The sequence below is a fragment of the Nerophis lumbriciformis genome, linkage group LG12 (assembly GCF_033978685.3).
Source record: "Nerophis lumbriciformis linkage group LG12, RoL_Nlum_v2.1, whole genome shotgun sequence".
Lineage (NCBI taxonomy): Eukaryota > Metazoa > Chordata > Actinopteri > Syngnathiformes > Syngnathidae > Nerophis > Nerophis lumbriciformis.
In genome coordinates this window covers 4,906,096-4,931,073 of record NC_084559.2, presented here as the reverse complement: position 1 = coordinate 4,931,073, position 24,978 = coordinate 4,906,096, and the positions used below count along the sequence as shown (strand labels likewise).

The 24,978-nt window shown below is 41.1% G+C and overlaps 1 protein-coding gene across 1 annotated transcript in view; it reads left to right on the top strand.

The window, feature by feature from the left end:
- Positions 1-24,978, top strand: part of LOC133623034 (erlin-2-like) — a 40,938-nt gene that overhangs the window by 9,177 nt on the left and 6,783 nt on the right. Inside the window, exons 9-12 of the mRNA XM_061985950.2 lie at positions 13,538-13,596; positions 21,980-22,071; positions 22,156-22,245; positions 22,697-22,776. Coding sequence (XP_061841934.1) covers positions 13,538-13,596; positions 21,980-22,071; positions 22,156-22,245; positions 22,697-22,776 — 321 coding nt within the window. The remainder of the gene's footprint in view (positions 1-13,537; positions 13,597-21,979; positions 22,072-22,155; positions 22,246-22,696; positions 22,777-24,978) is intronic.

The window sequence follows — 24,978 nt, the reverse complement described above, 5'->3', positions numbered from 1 at the left end:
ATAATGTGTTTTGCCAAGTAAGTAGAACCTCCTCCAATCACAAACTTAATTGGCTGTTAGTTAGGGTTCCTAATTGGAAAAGTTAGTATTTGGAAACAAGTTTCTCCATAAGAAAAGAGGATGTAGGGAGAAGAAGGGACGAACAGGTACGATGTGTTTCACTCTCGTCTGCTCCTCCTGCAACATGTGTTTACTAGGAACATTCACATGACAATTTGATTGTAACGTTACTGGCCACTGCTTTATCTGGGATGGAGTTAATCCCATAATGGTAAATGTTCTCCCAATTACCACACATTTCCTTCATCATTTATGAATTCATTTCATTATAACGTCATGTTGACGTTTAAAAATTCTGGTGTTTGTACCTTGCATCACCTCTCCCTCACCTCTTGTGTGCAAGATTATATAAGGTGTCCAACTCAAAACAGCTGTTGGAGAATTAAGATTGGCTATAAAGTCTGTCCGAATGCTACACTATTATTATACATTTGTTACAAAACATTAACAACTTCAGACAAGTACACAAATACAAAAAAAACAGGTCAAAAGTGTTCGGAACTGAACTATTTCCACTGTATTTAACTGTATTCTTAATGTGCAATCGGTGTCTGAAGCAACATTTTCAGAATCAGAAATACTTTATTAATCCCTGAGGGGAAATCAAATTTTCAGCACAATCCCATTCAAGATCAGACAAACATTACAGGGAGACAGAACAGGATCAAACATTACAGGGAGACAAAACAGGATCGCTGACAGGTCTGCCAACTTCCGGCGCCCCTTACAAAAAAGGTGAGATACAGGTAAACAATGGGGGGGGGGTGAGGAAAAAAAAATCGGTCTAAACCTGGGCCCCTGGAGAGGGGGTCCAGACTGAGGTCAAGGGAAAAAACAACTCATAGCCATAGCACACATCCCTCTTACCGTATTTTTCGGTGTATAAGTCGCTCCAGAGTATAATTTGCACCGGCCGAAAATGCATAATAAAGAAGGAAAAAAACATATATAAGTCGCATTTTCTGGGGAAATTTATTTGATAAAAGCCAACACCAAGAATAGACATTTGAAAGGCAATTTAAAATAAATAAAGAATAGTGAACAACAGGCTGAATAAGTGTACGTTATATGAGGCATAAATAACCAACTGAGAACGTGCCTGGTATGTTAACGTAACATATTATGGTAAGAGTCATTCAAATAACTAGAACATATAGAACATGCTATACGTTTACCAAACAATCTGTCACTCCTAATCGCTAAATCCCATGAAATCTTATACGTCTAGTCTCTTACGTGAATGAGATAAATAATATTATTTGATATTTTACGGTAATGTGTTAATAATTTCACACATAAGTCGCCTCTGAGTATAAGTTGCACCCCCGGCCAAACTATGAAAAAAAACTGCGACTTATAGTCCGTAAAATACGGTACATGTGTGTAAGAGGGAAGCATCAAAGGACATTAAAGACATTAAAAGAGAAGAGCTGATGCAACCAGCCATTTCTACATATAGCTATGAATAAAAAGTAAAAGAAACATATACCGTATTTTCCGCACTATAAGCCGCGCCTAAAAACCACAAATTTTCTCAAAAGCTGACAGTGCGGCTTATAACCCGGTGCGCCTTATATATGGATTAATATTAATATTCATTTTCATAAAGTTTAGGTCTCGCAACTACGGTAAACAGCCGCCATCTTTTTTCCCCGTAGAAGAGGAAGCGCTTCTTCTTCTATGGTAAGCAACCGCCAAGGTAAGCACCCGCCCCCATAGAAGAGGAAGCGCTTCTTCTTCTACTGTAAGCAACCACCCGCCCCCGTAGAAGAAGAAGCCCCCGGATATTGCGTTTCATTTCATTTGTGTGTTTACATCTGTAAAGACCACAAAATGGCTCCTATTAAGAGACACGCGTACAACGCAGAATTCAAACTCAAGGCAATAAGTCACGCAGTAGAACACGGAAATAGAGCAGCAGCGAGAGAATTGAACATAAATGAATCAATGGTGCGTAGGTAGAGGAAGCAACAAGATGACCTGCGCCACTAAGACAGGGAGACAGCGCCGGACGACATACGCCAACATCTGCCAGTGGATTGTAAATGCCTGGCGGATATATCGGTCTCAACTGTGGTCCGAGCTTTCGGGAAGGCAGGATTCACGGAACTGCTGGACAACAACAGCGACATTGACTCTCATGACTTCGACGAGACGGAGCCGGCCATTTCGGATGCCGTATTCGCCCAACTTTTTAATTCAGACACTGAAGAAGAATTCAAGGGATTTATGGATGAGGAATAATTTCAGAAAGTGAGCTTTAAATGTTTATTTTGTGTGTTGTGTGACATTAACGTTCGAGCAACGTTGAGTTATTGATGTTACTATTGCTTTGCACTAATTTGAGTGTTACTATTTTTGTGATTGCACATTTGCACATTACATTTTGGGGGTGAACAGAGTTGTTAGAACGCTGGTTTGTAATATATTATTAAAGTTTGACTGACCTATCTGACTGTTTTTTTGACATTCCCTTTAGCGCAGCATAGGCGCGGCTTATAACCCGGGGCGGCTTATAGGTGGACAAAGTTTTGAAATATGCCATTCATTGAAGGTGCGGCTAATAACCCGGGGCGGCTTATAGTGCGGAAAATACGGTACACTGTGGTGGCCTCTGCTGTGTTCCACGCCATCCGTCTGCTGGGGTGGAGGGAGCATTGCCAGAGACAGGAGCAGACCCAACAAAGCAACCAAGAGAGCCAACTTCACCCTCGGCCGCCCACCAACTCTGGGCCAGTGTCCAGTCCGCATGGGTGAGCGAGGATGCGTCTAAGGCAGGGGTCGGCAACCCGCGGCTCCGGAGCCACATACGGCTCTTTGATCACTCTGATGCGGCTCAGCAGCTTACTTGCCGAACCCCCCAATTGTCCCGTGAGACTTCCGGATTTCAGTGCCTCTCGCAGAAAACTCCCGGGATTAGTATTCACCGATTTTCACCCTTAAAGATATATTAAGGGCGTGCCGTGATGGTACCACATTTGGCGCCCTCTACAATCTGTATCAACAGCGTGCCAGCCCAACACTTGTTATACAATATACATTTTCTGCTTGCACACGTACTTGACAGCAATGCATACTTGGTCAACAGCCACACAGGTTACACTGACGGTGATCATATAATACAACTTTAACACTCTTACTAATAATGCGCCACACTTTGAACGAAAACCAAACAAGAATGACAAACACATTTCGGGAGAACATCTGCACCTTAACACAACATAAACACAACAGAACAAACACCCACAATCCTATGCAGCCCTGACTCTTCCGGGCTACCCCCCTCTCTCTCTCTCTGTGCGGCGGTTGAGGTGGCCGGGGTTTGGTAGCGGGGGTGTATAATGTATCCCGGAAGAGTTAGGGCTGCATGGGATTCTGGGTATTTGTCCTGTTGTGTTTATGTTGTGTTACGGTGCAGATGTTCTCCCGAAATGTGTTTGTCATTCTTGTTTGGTGTGGGTTCACAGTGTGGCGCATTATTAGTAAGAGTGTTAAAGTTTTTTTTATACCGCCCCTGTCAGTGTAACCTGTGTGGTTGTTGACCAAGTATGCCTTGCTGTCACCTACATGAGCAAGCGGTAGCACCATACAACATGTGGCAGATCAGGTACGCTGGTTGTAGTGGGCGCTATATGCTGTACCATCACGGCACGCATGACGCTGACTAGCGCTATTCATTCAAAACTTGCGTGCCGCACCATCTTAAAAATTCCATATAAAGGTGTGGGCAGCGTGTCTGAGACCCCTGGTTTATACATAGCACAAAGCAAAAAAAATTTTTTTATATACAGTGTTATTTCATTTAAAATTTCAAACATTTTTGCGGCTCCCATTGTTTTCTATAATTTGTGAAACTGGTCAAAATGGCTCTTTGACTGGTAAAGGTTGCCGACCCCTGGTCTAAGGAGACCGAGGTGTCCGATACCTGCTCATTCAGCCAAGACACTGTGAAGCTTGTCCGTCCCGGCGCTCGGTGCTAGCTCCGCAGCCCTGTCTCTTCATCCGCATCTCCTCCGGTCTCTCCAAACGGACTCTGGTGTGGCAGAGACCTAGAAGCTGGTCTCCATGGCCAAAAGGCTCCCTGTAGGCAGATTCAGAAGTCCACAAAAAAGCACCACGGAAGTCACGAAAGTGCCACCTCTTGTCACACAGTCCCAAAGGGTCCTGAACCAAAAGGCAACAAAAAAAATATATGTATATATAATAACACATGAAAACAAGAGGGAAATACAAAAGGAAGACACAAGAGCACAGAGCTCCTGCCAACAGCAGCTACTACAGCGGAACCATCTTGGAGAAAAAAACCTCGTTTAGTCTACTTTTTTCTCCCTGAAAACTTGGCCTCTTTTGGTTTGCACAAGTGCATCATTATCAGGTGTCATCTCCTTACTAGCAGCCAATTTTAGAATCTCATTTAAAAGTGGACTTGCAGTTGGCTTCAAATCCAAAAATACTAAAGCAAAAACTAGCAAGAACACCACCGACCAGGGTTGTTTTAGAACAGTTGACAATTCGATTCAAAGGAGACTATCAACCTCGTAGTCAAATTGTCAGAAATTGAACCCCCTCCTTTCTCTGTGGGAGCAAGGTGAGTTGAGCACCTGAGCCCCCCCACGTACAGCGTGGGTGTTGGGAGAATGTGCTTAGATGGGGCAGGCAGGGCGTATCCGAACACGCCGTCGTCAAACACCGCGTCATTCGAGGGGGCTGAAGCTAGCCGTCGACTCGTTTGAATTTAGACACGCGCTGACTCACCCCAGAGGTGTAATTTCGACAAGTTCACTCGGGCAGAAGGCCGGCCTCACTGCTCCCCTCTGGCAAAGGTAATGGTCCTTCTGCAGGTCTACCTACGGAAACATTGTTTTGGCTATTACTTCGTCTGGATCACAGATGTCAAACGCCGGATTCGGGCTGCAGGACTATTTGAAAATGAATGTGCCTCTTGCCTACATGGGGAATTTCAGTAAATAAGAACAGCAACACCGTCCCATACATACACCCTTAATGTGTTACAATTGACACTAGAGTACACTGGTATCAATAGGATGCATTGCTACAAAACTAGCAAACACAATAAGAAATCATTTAACTTAAAGTGGTTCTATTGTGCAAAAACAACTTTTCTGACCTGTTTTGGTGTATTTATGATCCTCATAAGTCACAAAGATTTTAAATCAAACCATGGAGGCAAGGTGGAGATACTTACAGGTATAAAAGAATCTTGCCTTCTTTCAAGCTTGCGCCAAACGAGCCGTTTGGAATTTGAGACGATATCTCCATTTGTGAGTTCAAACCCCGGCCGAGTCATACCAAAGACTATAAAAGTGGGACCCATTACCTCCCTGCTTGGCACTCAGCATCAAGGGTTGGAATTGGGGGTTAAATCACCAAAAATGATTCCCGGGCGCGGCCACCGCTGCTGCTCACTGCTCCTCTAATCCCCCAGGGGGTGATCAAGGGTGATGGGTCAAATGCAGAGAATAATTTCACCACACCTAGTGTGTGTGTGACAATCATTGGTACTTTAACATATTTGGAAGAGGTTTACCTGAAGAGCTTTGCGTGAGTTCGCCATTTTTATTCAGTTGTTGTCCTAAGTTGTAGTCAACAAATTCCTTATTTTTCTCTTTCCTCCAGTTGTGGAGAAGACTGGCTTGTACATGCACATACATCCGCCACTGTTGCCATTTCTAATAAAAAGTAGCGTATATTAGTGACTTATATCTGTCAATATAGAACCCGTTCTCAAAAAATGGCAATAAAACGATTCTGATTCTAAAAACTACAACATGGCAAGTCTCATGAGTCTGTCAACGAGTCGGAAGAAGCTTGGCCTGGAGGAGGACTTTTTACACATTAATAAGTTTGCCCAAACAATGCCACAATCTGAAGAGACAGTCAGAAAGCAGCTTGAAGATGGTCTGTAAAACAGAATCTATGCAATATTTAGACCAAAGAACCAGCCTTACATGTTAAGTAAACCACAAGGAAGTGTTTTAAATGTTAAAGAAAATCCTAATATGACCCCTTCTTTCACACCAGTGTTTTTTATGTTTTGTTTATTAACTTTGGGAGAGTCAAATTACATTTGTGTGAAGTTATTGACACCTAGTGACCAACATACAGTACTACATCACAACCTAAATAAATAAAAAAACACAGAAATCTAACAAATTAGATTCAACTATGAAATTCTCAACGGGGTTTTCTTATCATGCAGTTTTCAGAAGAAAATGTTTATTGTCACATCAATCCAATCCAATCCACTTTATTTATATAGCACATTTAAACAACAAAATGTTTCCAAAGTGCTGCACAACAATATTTAAAAACAATATTAAAATATTATCCTTAGCTCCACCAATGACTGAATAAAAACAAAAAATAAATACATATAAAAACAATATAAAATAATATGATTAAAAATGATTTTGAAGGGTAAAACCAATTAAAACAGTAAATAGAAATCAAAATTTTAAAAACACAGAGGACAACAGAGGACCACCCAACTCACGTAGTGTTAAAAGCCAGAGAATAAAAGTGGGTCTTAAGACGAGACTTAAAACACTCCACTGTGTGGGATCAGTTCAAACATAGAGAGGCAGAGTGTTCCAGAGCTTAGGGCCGACCACAGAGAAGGCCCTGTCTCCCCTGGTTTTAAGTCTGGTCTTGGACACTACGAGCTGGAGCTGGTTCTCGGACCTCAGAGCGCGCGCAGGGTTGTAAATTTGGATGAGGTCCGAGATATACTGAGGTGCCAGTCCAAGTAAAGCTTTAAAAACAAACAGCAGGGTTTTAAAATCAATTCTAAAATGAACAGGGAGCCAGTGCAAACTCTCAAGAATTGGGGTTATATGCTGGCGTTTCCTGGCCCCTGTTAAAAGTCGTGCTGCCGCGTTCTGGACTAACTGCAACCGGGAGAGTTGCACATGTACAACGTATGTACAGCGTCTTTGCATTTGACCCATCCTCTCTTGCGGAGCAGTGGGCAGCCATTGTGTAGCGCCCAGAGACCATACCTGGCTCATCATGGCTCAGTTTCTCGGTCGATGAAGCCTCCCCGAGGGCAACCCAGAGGGCAATGTGGGCGTAGTGTCTTAGTGTCCAAGGATACAACAGCGGCGACTGGGATGGAGGAGCGGAATTCGAACTGGGAACTTTCTCATTACTGAAACACCCGCTCTGACCCCTGAGCCACGCTGTCCCAATGCCACTGACTCAATGTCAGAATACGACTTTGATGGTAATGCTATTATGTTAGCAGTTAGGTAGCTGGCTTTACTCTTGATTCAGAGACCTCTCGGCTCCAGGTGAAAATTGACTGTTTTCCTTAAGACCCACCAGCAATGAATTTATATTCTCTCTCCTCAGTTGTTTTTGTAAGATTCACCATGATGAGACTAGTTGTGGCTTAGAAAAGTATGTTCTCTAAGCCAGTGTTTTTCAACCACTAGTGTGCCGCGAGATACAGTCTGGTGTGCTGTGGGAGATTATGTAATTTCACATATTTGGCTTAAAAATATTGTTTGCCAACCACTAATTATAATCTGCAAATAATGTGCTGATGTGTGTCGGTGCTGTCTAGAGCTCGGCAGCGTAACCGTGTAATACTCTTCCATATCAGTAGGTGGGAGCCGGTAATTAATTGCTTTGTAGATGTCGGGAACACGTTGTGTGAGACGACAAGGGTTTGTCGTCGTATCTAATGCTTAAACCAAAAATAAACAAAAGGTGAGTGCCCCTAAGAAAAGGCATTGTAGCTTAGGTAAGGCTATGCAGAACGAAACTAAAACCTAACTGGCTACAAAGTAAACAAAAACAGAATGCTGGACGACAGCAAAGACTTACTGTGGAGCAAAGACGGCGTCCACAAAGTGCATCCGAACATGACATGACAATCAACGATGTCCCCACAAAGAAGGATTAAATACAACTGAAATAGTCTTGATCGCTAAAACAAAGTAGATGCGGAAATATCGCTCAAAGGAAGACATGAAACTGCTACAGGAAAATACCAAAAAAATAGGAGCGTAAGACAAGAACTAAAACACCACACACAGGAAAACAGCAAACAATGCAAAATAAGTCAGGGTGTGATGTGACAGGTGGTGACAGTACACCTACTTTGAGACAAGAGCTATAGTGATGCTTGGTTGGTTATGGTTTAAAGTCATATCCAAAAATTGCGACTTTTTACTGTCAACTGAGTTTAGTTTTTTAGTGATTTTTGCTGGTGGTGTGCCTCTGCATTTTTTCAACGCAAAAAATGTGCCTTGGCTCAAAAAAGGTTGAAAAACACTGGTCTAAGCAACGACACTCCTTGTTAGACTCATTCTTCTGATCTGATTAAAACAGTGTGCCCCTCTCCTCTGACTCGCACAGTGCGTCCTATTGAATGAGTTAGTAATATAACAATTTTTGAGTTTGCATTTTTTTACATTTAAAATGTATCAAATGTACCAGATTAAAACCCCTAGCGGGCTGGTTTTGGCTTTTGGATGGTAAAAATACCAACATTTCCCCCAAAAGCTGACCATCCCTGACTTAGTGTATGTTCTTAACATAACCTCACCTAAAAGTTTTGGAATGTTAAGAGGCACAATTCCAGAATTCAAGCCTAAAATGATGTGGATTACCGGTAGTTCTATTTTTATTCTATACGCAAATACTTGCAAAACTTAGAATCCTGTTAACATACTTGTATGCTAAGTGTAACCTGATTATTACACACTGCAAAAAGTCAGTGTTCAAAAAGAAGAAGAAAAAATACAAAAATTAGGGGTATTTTATTTGAACTAAGCAAAATTATCTGCCAATAGAACAAGAAAATTTGGCTTGTCAAGACTTTCCAAAACAAGTAAAATTAGCTAACTTCAATGAACCCGAAAATACCTTAAAATAAGTATATTCTCACTAATAACAAGTGCACTTTTTTTGGTAGAAAAAAAAAGAAGAGACCTTTTTGCTCAATATGTTGAAAAATATTCTTAAATGAAGTAAATGCTAGTGGCATTATCTTGACATAATGATATGCGCTCGGCATTACATTTCTTGAAACCAGCAAACTTATACTAAAAACTAATTTATTGTTCTTAATGGAAAGGCAACCGCTTGTTACTCTCGGGGTCTCCTAGCCGCTCAGGCAAATCATATTGTCTAAAAATGCATTTTTCTATCGATAACATGACATCATCGCGCCAAGTGCGTGCTCTTTCAGTCAATTAATGCGCATATATACAGCATGGCCCCCAGCCAAAAAAATGTGATTGTAATTTTTAAGAATTTATCTGGATGTGCATGAACTATTTCTGTTCAAAATTGTTAGAAATGTCAAATGTTAAATGTTTAAATATTAAATGTCAGTTTACTGTACTGTGCCAACTGTACTACTATATGAGTACGTATTTTCTATTGTTTCATTGAATATAAAACAGCAAAGTCCATTTGGCCGTCATCCGTTTTAATTATGAGACACAATTGTGTCAAAGTCATGATTTTTTTTTTCATGCTTGAAATAAGAAATTATTACTTTAAAAAAGTAGTTTTATACTTCTGAGTGTTGATGACACGGCTTTGCAACAGTTGATATTCTAGTTTCAAGCATGTTTTACTCAATATAGGTCATCAAATCTCAGCAACAAGCTGTAATATCTTACTGAGAATTTAGGACCAAAACCCTTAAAACAAGTAAAACACTAACATTAAATCTGCTTAGTGAGAATAATTATCTTATCAGACAGAAAATAAGCAAATATCACCCTTATTTGAGATATTTCATCTTACTTAGATTTCAGTTTTTGCAGTGAAGATGATAAATAAGCTGTGCGTATTATAGTCTCCAGATAAAATGCAATTTTGCATACTCAAAGACAAATAACTATTACTCAATTATTGTTTTGAGTCAGGGCGGTGTGTAATTACAGTGAGTCAAGCAATGCCAAAAGTCTGATCTGGTACACCTTGTAACATTGAAGGGTGACTCTGACATGATAACATCGCCTTTGCATTCATAACTTCAAGGGCCAGTGAAAGTGCTAGAGCGCATTGCCGCTTTGATCAATGTTATTAACTTTATATGTCACAGATGTTTGAATTTATGCTTTGAACGATCAGTTTTATTGTCCTACAACAACAAAATGAGCTGGATTCCCACTTGTGTTGACTATATTTTCATGGTGTGTTTTGTTTGAATAAACGTACAGTCGGACTGACATTAATGTGAAACATTTTAAGATTAATTGACTGAAATGCAGAGCAGCAGAAAAGGTGAGTAGGTCAACCTTGACTTGGTTCCCTCCTTTAGCAGCTTTAACAACTTTCTCTCTTCACCTCCACTTAAAAAGCTGTGGGAATTTAGTTCATCGAGAAGAACATTTGTGAATTCACTGTTGATTTAGAGGACCCTCGCTCAGGGATATTCAATTAATTTGTTTTGGTTGCCACATTTTGAGAAACGTTAAGACTGGGAGGGCCGACTTCTCCCTTCACTATCAGTCTTATTTTGTATAACCCAGCTTCCTTTACAGTAGACATGTATTTATTTTGTCAGAGTTACAGGATCGCTCTGCTGTTTTTAAGAATCTTTTGCCAAAAAGTTAGTGAAATATCATCTCTATGACTGCACTCTAATGTTTTTAAAGGGGAACATTATCACAATTTCAGAATGGTTCAAACCATTAAAAATCAGTTCCCAGTGGCTTATTATATTTTTCGAAGTTTTTTTCGAAATTTTACCCATCACGCAATATCCCTAAAAAAAGCTTCAAAGTGCCTGATTTTAACCATCGTTATATACACCCGTCCATTTTCCTGTGACGTCACATAGTGAAGCCAACACAAACAAACATGGCGGAAAGAACAGCAAGCTATAGCGACATTAGCTCGGATTCAGACTCGGATTTCAGCGGCTTAAGCGATTCAACAGATTATGAATGTATTGAAACGGATGGTTGTAGTGTGGAGGCAGGTAGCGAAAACGAAATTGAAGAAGAAACTAAAGCTATTGAGCCATATCGGTTTGAACCGTATGCAAGCGAAACCGACGAAAACGACACGACAGCCAGCGACACGGGAGAAAGCGAGGACGAATTTGGCGATCGCCTTCTAACCAACGATTGGTATGTGTTTGTTTGGCATTAAAGGAAACTAACAACTATGAACTAGGTTTACAGCATATGAAATACATTTGGCAACAACATGCACTTTGAGAGTGCAGACAGCCCAATTTTCATAAATTAATATATTCTGTAGACATACCCTCATCCAAGGTATGACCCTCATGTCAGCAGGCCAGGGAAGCTAGGGTCGATAGGGGGTTTAGCTCACTCGTCTGCGGGAACAAACTGCCGCCATTGCTTGCCGTGCTACCGAGGTCCTTTGTCCCTGAATTGCTCACACACTAAGGCAGATTCAATGGGGGTCTGGCGTCCGATTTCTTTGACTTTATCATTGGAAATGCATCTGCTTTGAGTGTCGCAGGATATCCACACATTCTTGCCATCTCTGTCGTAGCATAGCTTTCGTCGGTAAAGTGTGCGGAACAAACGTCCAATTTCTTGCCACTTTGGCATCTTTGGGCCACTGGTGCAACTTGAATCCGTCCCTGTTCGTGTTGTTACACCCTCCAACAACACACCGACGAGGCATCATGTCTCCAAGGTACGGAAAACAGTCGAAAAAACGGAAAATAACAGAGCTGATTTGACTCGGTGTTTGAGAAAATGGCGGATTGCTTCCCGATGTGACGCCACGTTGTGACGTCATCGTTCCGAGAGCGAATATTAGAAAGGCGTTTAATTCGCCAAAATTCACCCATTTAGAGTTCGGAAATCGGTTAAAAAAATATATGGTCTTTTTTCTGCAACATCAAGGTATATATTGACGCTTACATAGGTCTGGTGATAATGTTCCCCTTTAAGAATCTGCTGCAATAATCTGTCTCACAAGTTTTGAAACTGAACTCGTAGGGCACCATTTTGAAGAGACCAACTGATGAAAAAGACAGGACATAAAATTGAACCTTGAGAAACACTACTAGTATAAATTAAGAAGTTGAACAAATGACTTGTGACTGCATCTGAAGTTAACAAGCTATAGCAACAACGTAGTTACACAATTCACATGACGAAGAAAATGTGTAACCGCCATAAAGGACCGGACTTTAAACAATGCCTTGAAGAACACGTCAGTTATGTAAATCACAAGTTTGGATCCCAAAATGTCAAGGATCTGCCAGTGTTTACAATGGTCCAAGTTTCTCTATACAACAGAAAAACTGTGTTTTTAAGAGTTTGCTGCAAAAATGTTTGTCTCCAAAGTTTTGAACTGAAGTCGGGGGCCACTATGGTGTCATTCCTGGGCTGGATTTGGCCCCCGGACCGCCAATGGAAAAGTTTTCGCCGAGCACATAGTCTAGCTAGCTCATAATGTTGTGGTTCATCTCAAATGTGTTTGATGCAGTTTAGGTGACGCTTGCTTCCGTTTTTTTAGATTCAGTTATCTTTTTTTCCACTTTCACGTTACTGGAAAGTGGAAAAAAAGAAAACTGAGGAATGAAAAATGGAAACTTAGGAATTAAAATGTGTAACACTTCAAAAAAAACTGGCAGCAAAATAAACAAAAGGGTTCAACAAATGAAAGCTTTGCCAAAGTTTTCATATGTTGAAAGTTATTTTTTTAGGGGGATGGGAGTGTTGGCTCGGTTGGTAGAACGGCCGTGCCAGTAACTTGAGGGTTCCAGGTTCGATCCCCGCTTCTGCCGTCCTAGTCACTGCCGTTGTGTCCTTGGGCAAGATACTTTACCCACCTGCTCCCAGTTCTACCCACACTGGCTTAAATGTAACTTGGATAATGGGTGTCTCTATGTAAAGCGCTTTGAGTCACTAGAGAAAGGTGCTATATTAATATAATTCATTTCACGTAATTCACTTTTGGTAAAAATGTGTGTTGAAGACCGATTCCTACGAGAAGTGGAGCAGACAAAAACAAGGTACAAGTGTATGTGAGAACATTCACATTTAGGGGCCTGAGATTTGTCTTGCTCAACAATTTGATGTATGAATTTATATCAAAAGTAGGTTTGTGAATTTAGTGTGTAACCGACATCTGAACACCTCTTGAGTTTCATGTCAACATTGTGTACAGTGTCATAGAAAGAGAGAAAGTGTTTTAAAGTTAGCTTTCACAACCTCTGCAGATCCCCCCAGCGTCCCCACAGGATCAACCATCAGTACAAGACTGTTTATTTAGAAAGTTTTAATAAAGAAACCCAGCGGATAAACATACAATTCATTGCCGAGTGTTCGACTCTCCCTTGAGTGATATTACTCAGGCCTTGAGTTTCCTATAAATAACTAGGACAATTTGAAACAATAACAACTCTTTCTGGGAAACCAATACTCTTACCAATTGGAGATTTTGCATCTAAGCTGACTAGGAACTAACTGATCCTTTTTGTGTTTGGTTGGACTTTTTGCAGGCAGTTCGTGTCACAAAGCCTAACATCCCAGAGAGCATCCGCAGGAATTACGAACTGATGTAAGATTTTTTTTTTTTTTCCCCATGTGTCAACAAAGAATGTTCTCTGCCTTCCTAACTTTGTGTTGTGTACACCCTCCACCCACCCAGGCCAATTGGATTGACTTATTGTTATTGTAACTTTCACTGCCAAGTACTGTAAAGGAAACCACAGCTGGTTCATGTCAGTCTTTGCGCATCTTACAGTGACTTCATGTGCTCTCTCACACACACCCCGTAAAAATCAGGCTTTAGTTTATAGATGACATCCAGAGTGAGATAAATGCCAGATGGTTGATCACATTTTGATTCAGTTTTCACAGACACATGCATCAGCATGCAGGTGTTGCTTAGTCATCATAGAGGCAGTTTCCATTTCCATTCTTCGTGCGGGCGAGCAGTGCCAAAGCAAGATGGAATAAGCGCACAGAACATTTTAAAATTGCGCAATTTGAACAGTAAATGAGCAAATAATGCAGTCTCGATAACAAACTAAAGGCAACTTATTGTTGAAACCAAGGGATATAAACTGCCAGTTAGAGTCCGCAGACAAAAAGATACACATTTTCCATTGATTAGGTTTCTGGCCCAATTTCAACTGAAGCAGTAAGTGAACACAGTAATACTCTCCAGTAAACAGGAAGTAAAGGTGCATGCAGTTTTTGTTTGGAGGGAAACTCTTGAATTTGATCATGTCCATACGCTCCAGCATTTAAGCTGTCATTGATTGCAACTGATTAAAGCTGAAAGTCTAAATTTCCGTGACAACTTGACTCGAGTACATAAGATGAGGTAAGATAGGATGAACGTGGTACACTGCCATTGTTAAGCAGAGATGAATAATGTCACAACAAGATCATCTGGCCCACATTTCCTTTAAGAAAACTACTATGAGAAGGTATATGACTGCACAAGGAAACCTTTTATAATATGGCTGGATTACAAAACAATGCAAGTGCACTTTGATGTATTTTATAACTACATGTGCGACTTACAAATTAGATTTGAACTTTTTGAACTCTTTTCCAGAAATAAAAACTAAAATGAAAAATGAATCAAATTTAAAATAAAAGGAGAGTGGTCGCGCTTCTCTCGGTAATATTCTCCCTAAGCAGGTCAAGCCTAGCTCTCTTTGCTAGCGCTTCTTTTGTAGTGAGTAGAAAGTACTTAATGTGTGGTTCAAACCCCGAGCACACTGCCAGATGGATGTGCTTTTGACTATTTAAAGGGGACTTATGCAAAACCAACTTACTTATTGGTACCTGCTTTTGTGTATTTGGGGATCTGCGTAATTGCCGAAAATTGGAAATCAAACTATGTTTAAACTATAGCTTTACCAGATAAAACTGCATCCTCGAGCCCATACTTGCCAACCTTGAGACCTCCGATTTCGGGAGGTGGGGGGGGGGGGCGTGGTTAAGAGGGGAGGAGTATATTTACAGCTAGAATTCACCAAGTCAAGTATTTCATATATATACATTTAAGAAATACTTGACTTTCAGTGAATTCTAGCTATATATATATATATATATATATACAGGTAAAAGCCAGTAAATTAGAATATTTTGAAAAACTTGATTTATTTCAGTAATTGCATTCAAAAGGTGTAACTTGTACATTATATTTATTCATTGCACACAAACTGATGCATTCAAATGTTTATTTCATTTAATTTTGATGATTTGAAGTGGCAACAAATGAAAATCCAAAATTCCGTGTGTCACAAAATTAGAATATTACTTAAGGCTAATACAAAAAAGGGATTTTTAGAAATGTTGGCCAACTGAAAAGTATGAAAATGAAAAATATGAGCATGTACAATACTCAATACTTGGTTGGAGCTCCTTTTGCCTCAATTACTGCGTTAATGCGGCGTGGCATGGAGTCGATGAGTTTCTGGCACTGCTCAGGTGTTATGAGAGCCCAGGTTGCTCTGATAGTGGCCTTCAACTCTTCTGCGTTTTTGGGTCTGGCATTCTGCATCTTCCTTTTCACAATACCCCACAGATTTTCTATGGGGCTAAGGTCAGGGGAGTTGGCGGGCCAATTTAGAACAGAAATACCATGGTCCGTAAACCAGGCACGGGTAGATTTTGCGCTGTGTGCAGGCGCCAAGTCCTGTTGGAACTTGAAATCTCCATCTCCATAGAGCAGGTCAGCAGCAGGAAGCATGAAGTGCTCTAAAACTTGCTGGTAGACGGCTGCGTTGACCCTGGATCTCAGGAAACAGAGTGGACCGACACCAGCAAATGACATGGCACCCCAAACCATCACCCAACCATGCAAATTTTGCATTTCCTTTGGAAATCGAGGTCCCAGAGTCTGGAGGAAGACAGGAGAGGCACAGGATCCACGTTGCCTGAAGTCTAGTGTAAAGTTTCCACCATCAGTGATGGTTTGGGGTGCCATGTCATCTGCTGGTGTCGGTCCACTCTGTTTCCTGAGATCCAGGGTCAACGCAGCCGTCTACCAGCAAGTTTTAGAGCACTTCATGCTTCCTGCTGCTGACCTGCTCTATGGAGATGGAGATTTCAAGTTCCAACAGGACTTGGCGCCTGCACACAGCGCAAAATCTACCCGTGCCTGGTTTACGGACCATGGTATTTCTGTTCTAAATTGGCCCGCCAACTCCCCTGACCATAGCCCCATAGAAAATCTGTGGGGTATTGTGAAAAGGAAGATGCAGAATGCCAGACCCAAAAACGCAGAAGAGTTGAAGGCCACTATCAGAGCAACCTGGGCTCTCCTAACACCTGAGCAGTGCCAGAAACTCATCGACTCCATGCCACGCCGCATTAACGCAGTAATTGAGGCAAAAGGAGCTCCAACCAAGTATTGAGTATTGTACATGCTCATATTTTTCATTTTCATACTTTTCAGTTGGCCAACATTTCTAAAAATCCCATTTTTGTATTAGCCTTAAGTAATATTCTAATTTTGTGACACACGGAATTTTGGATTTTCATTTGTTGCCACTTCAAATCATCAAAATTAAATGAAATAAACATTTGAATGCATCAGTCTGTGTGCAATGAATAAATATAATGTACAAGTTACACCTTTTGAATGCAATTACTGAAATAAATCAAGTTTTTCAAAATATTCTAATTTACTGGCTTTTACCTGTATGTATGTACCGGTATGTATGTATGTATGTATGTATGTATGTATGTATGTATGTATGTATATATATATATATATATATATATATATATATATATATATATATATATATATATATATATATGTATATATATATATATATATGTATGTATGTATGTATGTATGTATATATGTATATATATATATATATATATATGTATGTATATATATATATATGTATGTATATATATATATGTATATATATATATATATATGTATGTGTGTATATATATAAATAAGAGAAATATTTGAATTTCAGTGTTCATTTATTTACACATATACACACACATAACACTCATCTACTCATTGTTGAGTTAAGGGTTGAATTGTCCATCCATGTTCTATTCTCTGTCACTGTTTTTCGAACCATGCTGAACACCCTCTCTGATGATGCATTCTGCTTCGTCTCCTTGTTGTGTGCGCAGTTGTGCACTGCACTCTCTAAAAGCCGTAGATGTTAATGTCACATATGCATGTACAGTAGATGGCAGTATTGTCCTGTTTAAGAGTGTCACAACATTGCTGTTTACGGCAGACGAACTGCTTTACGGTAGACGAAAACATGACTGCTGTAGTTGTGTGTTGTTGCCGATCTGCGAGGACGTTAATGAAACTTGCCTAACAATAAACCCACATAAGAAACCAAGAACTCGCCCTCGATCATTCTACAGTTATAACGTGATTGGGCAGGCACACTGTTTATATTGTGGGAAAGCGGACGTGAAAACAGGCTGTCGACACGTCACTCAGGTCCGCCTGAATTTCGGGAGATTTTCGGGAGAAAATTTGTCCCGGGAGGTTTTCGGGAGAGGCGCTGAATTTCGGGAGTCTCCCGGAATATCCGGGAGGGTTGGCAAGTATGCTCGAGCCTGCTGTCCTGGGGGACACTTCGGATGGAACCAGCTACTAGATGGTTTGATTAGTCTTTCGCCACTGCGGAGACATTTATAAAACAATCTTGCCTTTCTTCATACTTCCTCCTAAATTTTAATTTTCCCCAATTGTGACATCAGCGGATATCTCCATTTATGGTAGAAATTTACCGAAGTACTTTGTGCAAGTCCGCAATTGTAGTTACTTATTTTTCTTTATTCTCTTGTTGTGGGGCTGACTGACTTGTACATGCACATGCATCCTTCGCTGTTGTCATTATTAATACAAATGAATGTATAGCTCAAACTTACATATCTGTCAGTAGACTCGCATTGGAAGCATTAAAAACTACAAATTGGATGAAGTTGAGAAGACGCTGTCAAAGTTAAGCCATGTAAATAAGACCGCCTACAAAAAGACGCATCCAGAAAGCAGATTGAAGATGGTCTGTAAAACATAATCTGGGCAAAAAAGAACCACCATTAAATGTTATGTAGACCACAAGGAAGTGTTTTAAAAGCACCCCTTTTTCCAGAAAACATTGTCCCATTTATGGTAGAAATTTACCTAAGTACTATGTGCAAGTCCGCAATTGTAGTTACTTATTTTTCTTTATTCTCTTGTTGTGGGGCTGACTGACTTGTACATGCACAAGTGAGATCTTGTGACACCTCTGGAAATAGCTCTTAAATTTCATTCATTTTGTTTTAAAAAAATCTTAAAAAGTCCTAAATTTAACCTGTTAAAACCTGCAGATACCCTGCTAACTGTATTTTTATGTTTTTTAGAAGAATAAATACTTTATACTGTATTTCCTTTACGCCGGATACTAGCTTTGGGGGTCAATGTTGGAGGTATTTTAGATTTAAGGCACCGTTTTGCTGTCTGGCCGTCAGATGTTGCCCTGCCTCCAGAAGTCCACAGGGGTTCACTTTTATTTGAATACCAGATTTAAAAGCTTAATCATCCACCATAACCAGACAAAATGTAAAAGCCCTTCTCTCGACAGCAATTAAAGCTTATTGCCAGGCCTGCTAAGTGTGTTTGTTTGATCTTAATGGTCTTAAACATCCATCCATCCATTTTTCTTCTGCAAGCAACAGATAGATATATATATATATATAAGAAATACTTGAATTTCAGTATACATTTATTTACACATATACACACACATAACACTCATCTACTCATTGTTGAGTTAAGGGTTGAATTGTCCATCCTTGTTCTATTCTCTGTCACTATTTCAGAACACACACATTATACAAATATACATTATAAAATCAATAAGAAAACGGGAGCTCTAATTTGGGAGTCTGAATTAGGATCAGAAGTTCCTATATAAACATTGCGTACTCACGTCGCCATTTTGTATTGATTACTGCAGCTGTGCACTGGATTCATTCACAAATACAAACTACAACTCACAAACACTTTAGAGTTAGGCTCCACCATCAGAATGTGTACTTAAACTTATAAAGATCACATGGATATTATTCAGTGAGTTGATTCACCAAAACTAACCTGTTATACAGGAGGAAAATGCACACAGGACGTTTCAATTGTTCACAGACTGGTCGCTCTCATCAGAATGACAAGACACTTCCGGTCTGCAGGTGATAGCATTCAATTGGGAAGAAACGCCCTACTGCCCCCTACTGACCAATGTGAATACTGATAAATGTGTAATGACAGCTCCAAAAACGAATTCAAACCACAAAATAAAATAAATAAATCAACACAAAAATGTGACACATTATGGGTGGGTCACATATGCATGTACAGTAGATGGCAGTATTGTCCTGTTTAAAAGTGTCACAACATTGCTGTTTACGGCAGACGAACTGCTTTACGGTAGACGAAAACTTGACTGCTGTTGTTGTGTGTTGTTACCGCGCTGGGAGGACGTTAATGAAACTGCCTAACAATAAACCCACATAAGAAACCAAGAACTCGCCCTCGATCATTAGCTGTTTATATTGTGGGAAAGCGGACGTGTGAACAGGCTGTCAACACGTCACTCAGGTCCGCATGGAGCTGGAGGGGGCGTGGCCTCCAGCTCCGCCTGAATTTCGGGAGAAAATTTGTCCCGGGAGGTTTTCGGGAGAGGCGCTGAATTTCGGGAGTCTCCCAGAAAATCCGGGAGGGTTGGCAAGTATGGTCAGAACACATGGGGTTTTTGTAGAATGAATGGCTTGAATAAAAAATATGAGGTTAAAATTTGTATTTCTTCCTGCTGCATACATCGTTAAGGCAGACATCATTGACAGTGTATCCTAATGTAGTTAAAAGTTGTGACCTAAATGACCAGTAATAGGCATAACTGAAGAAACACAGTGCTATCAAAACTGTCTGTAATCAATCTTTCAACAGAACAGTTTAAATGTTCATGTTCTGTTGGATGATTATATTGCTTATTTTAAGTAATATATCTCAGATTTTAGTATACAGTGGTACGTCAATTTTACGAGCTCAATTAATTCCTCGACCGTGTTCTTAAATCAAAACACTTGTATTTTAAATGAGCGCCGTCCATTAAAATACATTTAAATCTATTTAATCGGGGCTTGCCTACCCAAAACGGCCCAAATTTAACATGCCTTAAAAAACAAGACAACAGCATCTTCTACAGTCAACTGCAGTTGTCGCATCCCTGGATTAAACACAGTTAAACTCTTTTGCACTAATGTTCCATTCTTTTTATTGATAACTCCGTATTAATTGGCCCACCATGAGCGCTATACTGCTGTTTTATACTGCTTTTGAAAAATACCAGTACAGTTTCATCATCTGCATGATGCTGTGCGGCGGTGACTACAGATCAGAGGCGCATGGTGTCAAATGGCATAAAAAGACAATTCTACTGGTTAATGAAGAGCAGGGGTGCTCATTACGTTGATCGCGATCTACCGGTCGATCTCGGCGGGTGTGTCAGTCGATCACCAGCCAGGCATTAAAAAAATTGTCCTAAAAATGAGCGATCATAAATCTTCACTATGACGTCACTTGATTGACATTCACGGCACCCGAGGGTCTTCTGAGATGACGCTGGCTGCTGCCAGCTCATTAAAATTACCGACTGGAAGGCGAGAAACACTTTATTTCAACAGACTCTGGCGCCGTACCTGTCGTCAAAACTCCAAAGACCGACTGCACAGTTGCACAATAAAAGCTCTGCTTCATCCTGCCTGCGCTACCAAAATAAGAGTCTCAGAAAGCTGGCGTGCACAAGCTAGCAAGCTACAGAGTTTGCCGACAATGTATTTCTTGTAAAGTGTATACAAAGGAGTACAGAAGCTGGACAAATAAGATGCCAAAAACCAACCACTTTCATGTGGTATTGGACAGAAAGGAGGACTTTTTTTCTCCTCCATTCGAAAATGCGGACATTATCATCACTACTGTCTGATTCCTATCAATGCAAGTCATCAGAATCAGATAATACACCAACTTATATTATTGTCTTCATGAAAGAAAGGAATCTATATGTGTTAAACATGCTTGTATTATCTTTAAACACCTTTAACTTTTTAACAATATTAACTATATGTGTTAAACATGCTTGTATTATCTTTAACCACCTTTAAGTTGTTAACAATATTAACTATATGTGTTAAACATGCTTGTTTTATCTTTAACCACCTTTAAGTTGTTAACAATATTAACTATTTGTGTTAAACATGCTTGTATTATTTGTAACCACCTTTAACTTGTTAACAATATTAACTATATGTGTTAAACATGCTTGCATTATCTTTAAACACCTTTAACTTGTTAACAATATTAACTATATGTATTAAACATACTTGTATTATCATTAAACACCTTTAATGTTTTAACAATATTAACTATATGTGTTAAACATGCTTGCATTATCATTAAACACCTTTAACTTGTTAACAAAAACATATATTTCATAAATAAGTAAATATAAATTATATATATGAATGAGGTAGATCCCCACGACTTGATCAATTGAAAAGTAGCTCGCCTGCAGAAAAAGTGTGAGCACCCCTGATGAAGAGGGAGTGTGAAGCGCAATTTGGAGGTATTTGGGCTTCAAAACAAACGATAAAGGCGACGCTTTAAACAGGGAGGCACCGCGCTGCAAGTCCTGATTTCGTCCTGCAAACGTAGCGATTAGTATTACCACCTTTGCTTCAAACTTAGGTAAACATTTGAATAATAAGCATTCAGATCTGGACAAGGATTTATAAAGAGTGACAGGTAATAATATAGTTGTTACTCCTGTCCTGCTGTTCGGCACATTCGCCGTAATAATTGAGAACTGTGATAAATGTGGTCACAATTATAGTGAAAAATGTTCATACTATTTCATCTCTAATGTGCAATCACCATTGTTTACCCACAGGGAGAGTGAGAAGACAAAACTGCTGATCTCCCAGCAGACACAGAAGGTTGTGGAGAAAGAGGCAGAGACCGAAAGGATCAAAGCTGTGATTGGTAAAGAGAGTAATAATATAATCTACGATGTCAATATAGGTGTTCATGGAAAAAAAAACAGATGTTGAATTATGTGTTTTACAGAGGCTGAAAAAGTAGCCGAAGTGGCAGAAATCAAATTTGGACAGAAAGTCATGGAGAAGGAAACTGAGAAAAAGATCTCTGAAATTGAGGGTGTGTATCCTGGGGAGGACTCAGAAATAAGATTGCGATATACTGTAGTCTTTTTTTTTTCACACCTTAGTACATATTTGGCATGTCCCAGCAGCTGCACAGCTAAAATATCATGCATAATATCTGTCTTCCTTATTTGTTTGTGACCCAATGTTACAGCCCCCGCACTACCTTTACTAAATTTCAAGTTGTAGAAGCACTATCTTGACTTTCATCAGCTTTCTTGGACACAACAAGTGTGTTTGGATGATGCAATCTCCTCGACACACCAAACTGTCTGTAGAAAGAAAAACAGTTATGATCAGAGCACTATTACATTCAGAAAAGCTTGAATCTCAGCCAAATTGTAGAATCCTACTGGTTCGTAACACTACTGCAGCAGAGCACACAATTGTAGCGTTTGGCACTTTTCTGCTTTCTGTCTCGTCACGACACCCTGTGTGGTTCACAGATGGGGCTTTTTTGGCACGACAGAAGGCCAGGGCAGATGCCGAGTTCTACACGGCACAGAGAACTGCGCAGGCCAACAAGGTAAGGCAAAACAATTAAGCCATGAGCCAAGCATTAAAGTATCTTAGTGTAAAAAAAATGAAATAAAGGTTTGACTGTCACTACAGAGAAGGTCAGCAACCCGCGGCTCTTTAGTGCCACCCTAGTGGCTCCCTGGAGCATTTTTAGAAAAGGAAAATGGAAAAAGATGGGAGAAAAATAATTTTTTAACTTTAGTATGTTTTTTGTTTGAGGACAAACATGACACTTACTTACTTACTTACTTAGTCCTCTTGCACTTCAGGGCGCGTAGAGCCGACCATAGCAACCAGGTCTCTCTATCTGGGTCTGTTGTGGGCAAGGTGTTGAGCTTGTGCCATAGTCACATTGCAGGCCTTAAGGTCCTGGGCTAATACATCCAGCCAGCGAGTCCTGGGGGCGCCTCTAGGGCGTCTCCAGCCAGCTCGCTGCGGGTTGAAGTCCAGGATTTGCGCGTGGGGTGTTCCCCCGGCAGGCGGATGACATGGCCATACCAGCGCACTCGCCGCATTGCTGCGAGGCGAGAGGCTGGGAGCTGTTGGGTTAGCTCTCTTAGGGTCTTGTTGGTGACATGCTGGCTCCACGTGATGCCTTCTATCCTCCTGAGGGCTCTGGAATCAAAGCCATCTAGCCTGGCCGCCAGGATGTTATTCAGCGGCCATGTTTCCGAGCCGTACAGAAGGACAGAGATGACAGAGGAATTGTAGACCCTCAACTTGGTGTCCCGAGATATGTGCCGGTGTCGCCACAACGGTCTCCACAGGGACTGCATGACGGAGGCTGCAAGGGCGCGACGGCGGTCCACCTTTCGTTTGAGGTCGCCGGTGTTGGTGACTGTCGAGCCGAGGTATCTGAAGGTAAGGACAAAGTGGACAGGGGTATCCTCAAATAAGAAGGGTGGTGGGTCTGGTCCATCGCCGATATGCATGAGTTTGGTTTTGGACCAGCTGATTTTCAGGCCGAGCTGTTTGGTCTCCTCATCAAACACACCGAGGGCCTCCCTGAGCTGGTCAGCGGTCTCACTGAACAGGGTGGTGTCATCGGCGTATTCGAGGTCCTTTAGGGTGTGGTTTCCAAGTGACACCCCGGGGACTCGCACACAGACTCTGGACATCAGGTGGTCGATGACACAGTTACATAGTTCTGGTGCGGCAACACAGCCTTGCCTGACCCCGCTGTTGATGGGGAACCACTCAGAGTCTTTACAGTTCACACGCACACAGCTTTCTGCACCCTGATACAACTGCTGAAAGAGTGTGGTGATTTTAGTTGGGACTCCGAGGGACTTCAGGATGTTCCAGAGGGACCCGTGGTCCACAGTGTCGAAGGCAGCCTTAAGGTCAATGAAGGCAATGTAGAGGTGCCGGTCCTTTCTGAACTCCCGGGCCTTTTCTATTAAGAGCCGGATGGCAGAGATGTGATCCGTGGTGGAACGATTGGGCATGAAGCCGGCCTGTTCTTGGCGGCGTCTGCTTCTGGTTGCAGGTAGAGCTCGGGTGAGTAATATGCGGGTAAAGAGTTTACCGGGGATGGAGAGGAGTGTGATCCCTCTATGGTTGCTGCAGGTCAGCTGGTCTCCCTTATGCTTCCAAAATGGTAGTATAATGCCCCGCCTCCAGTCATCAGGCAGCGACTCAGAGACCCACACATGGTTGATGATCTGTGTGAGCCAGAGGATGATGTTGTCTCCTCCGGCCTTCAGCATCTCTGCTGTGATGGTACATAAGCCAGGGGCTTTTCCCTTCTTGAGTTTCGTTAGGGCTGCTCTGACTTCAGCTGGAGAGACAGGGGCGGTGGAGCAGTCCAGGATTGTGGTGGTGTGGGTGGTAGGGGTGGGGTCTTCCGGGGCAGGGGGATGGTTGAGGAGCTCGCTGAAATGCTCCTTCCAGCGGCTGATGCAATCCGCTTCAGTGGAGAGGATGTCACAAACATGACACAAACCTTCCCAATTAGAAAGCCCACAGTTTAATATGTTTGTGTGTATGCTTAAATGATGATAGTATTTCGTGAACATCGTTTTGTCCTACTAATTTCGGCGGTTCTTGAACTCACCGTAGTGTGGACTGTGACGCAACAGTTTGTTTATATGTAAAATCGTCCACTCCTTTGTCTCATTTTGTCCACCAAAATGTGTATACTGTGCGTGAATGCACAAAGGTGAGCTTTGTTGATGTTATTGACTTGTTGGAGTGCTAATCAGACATA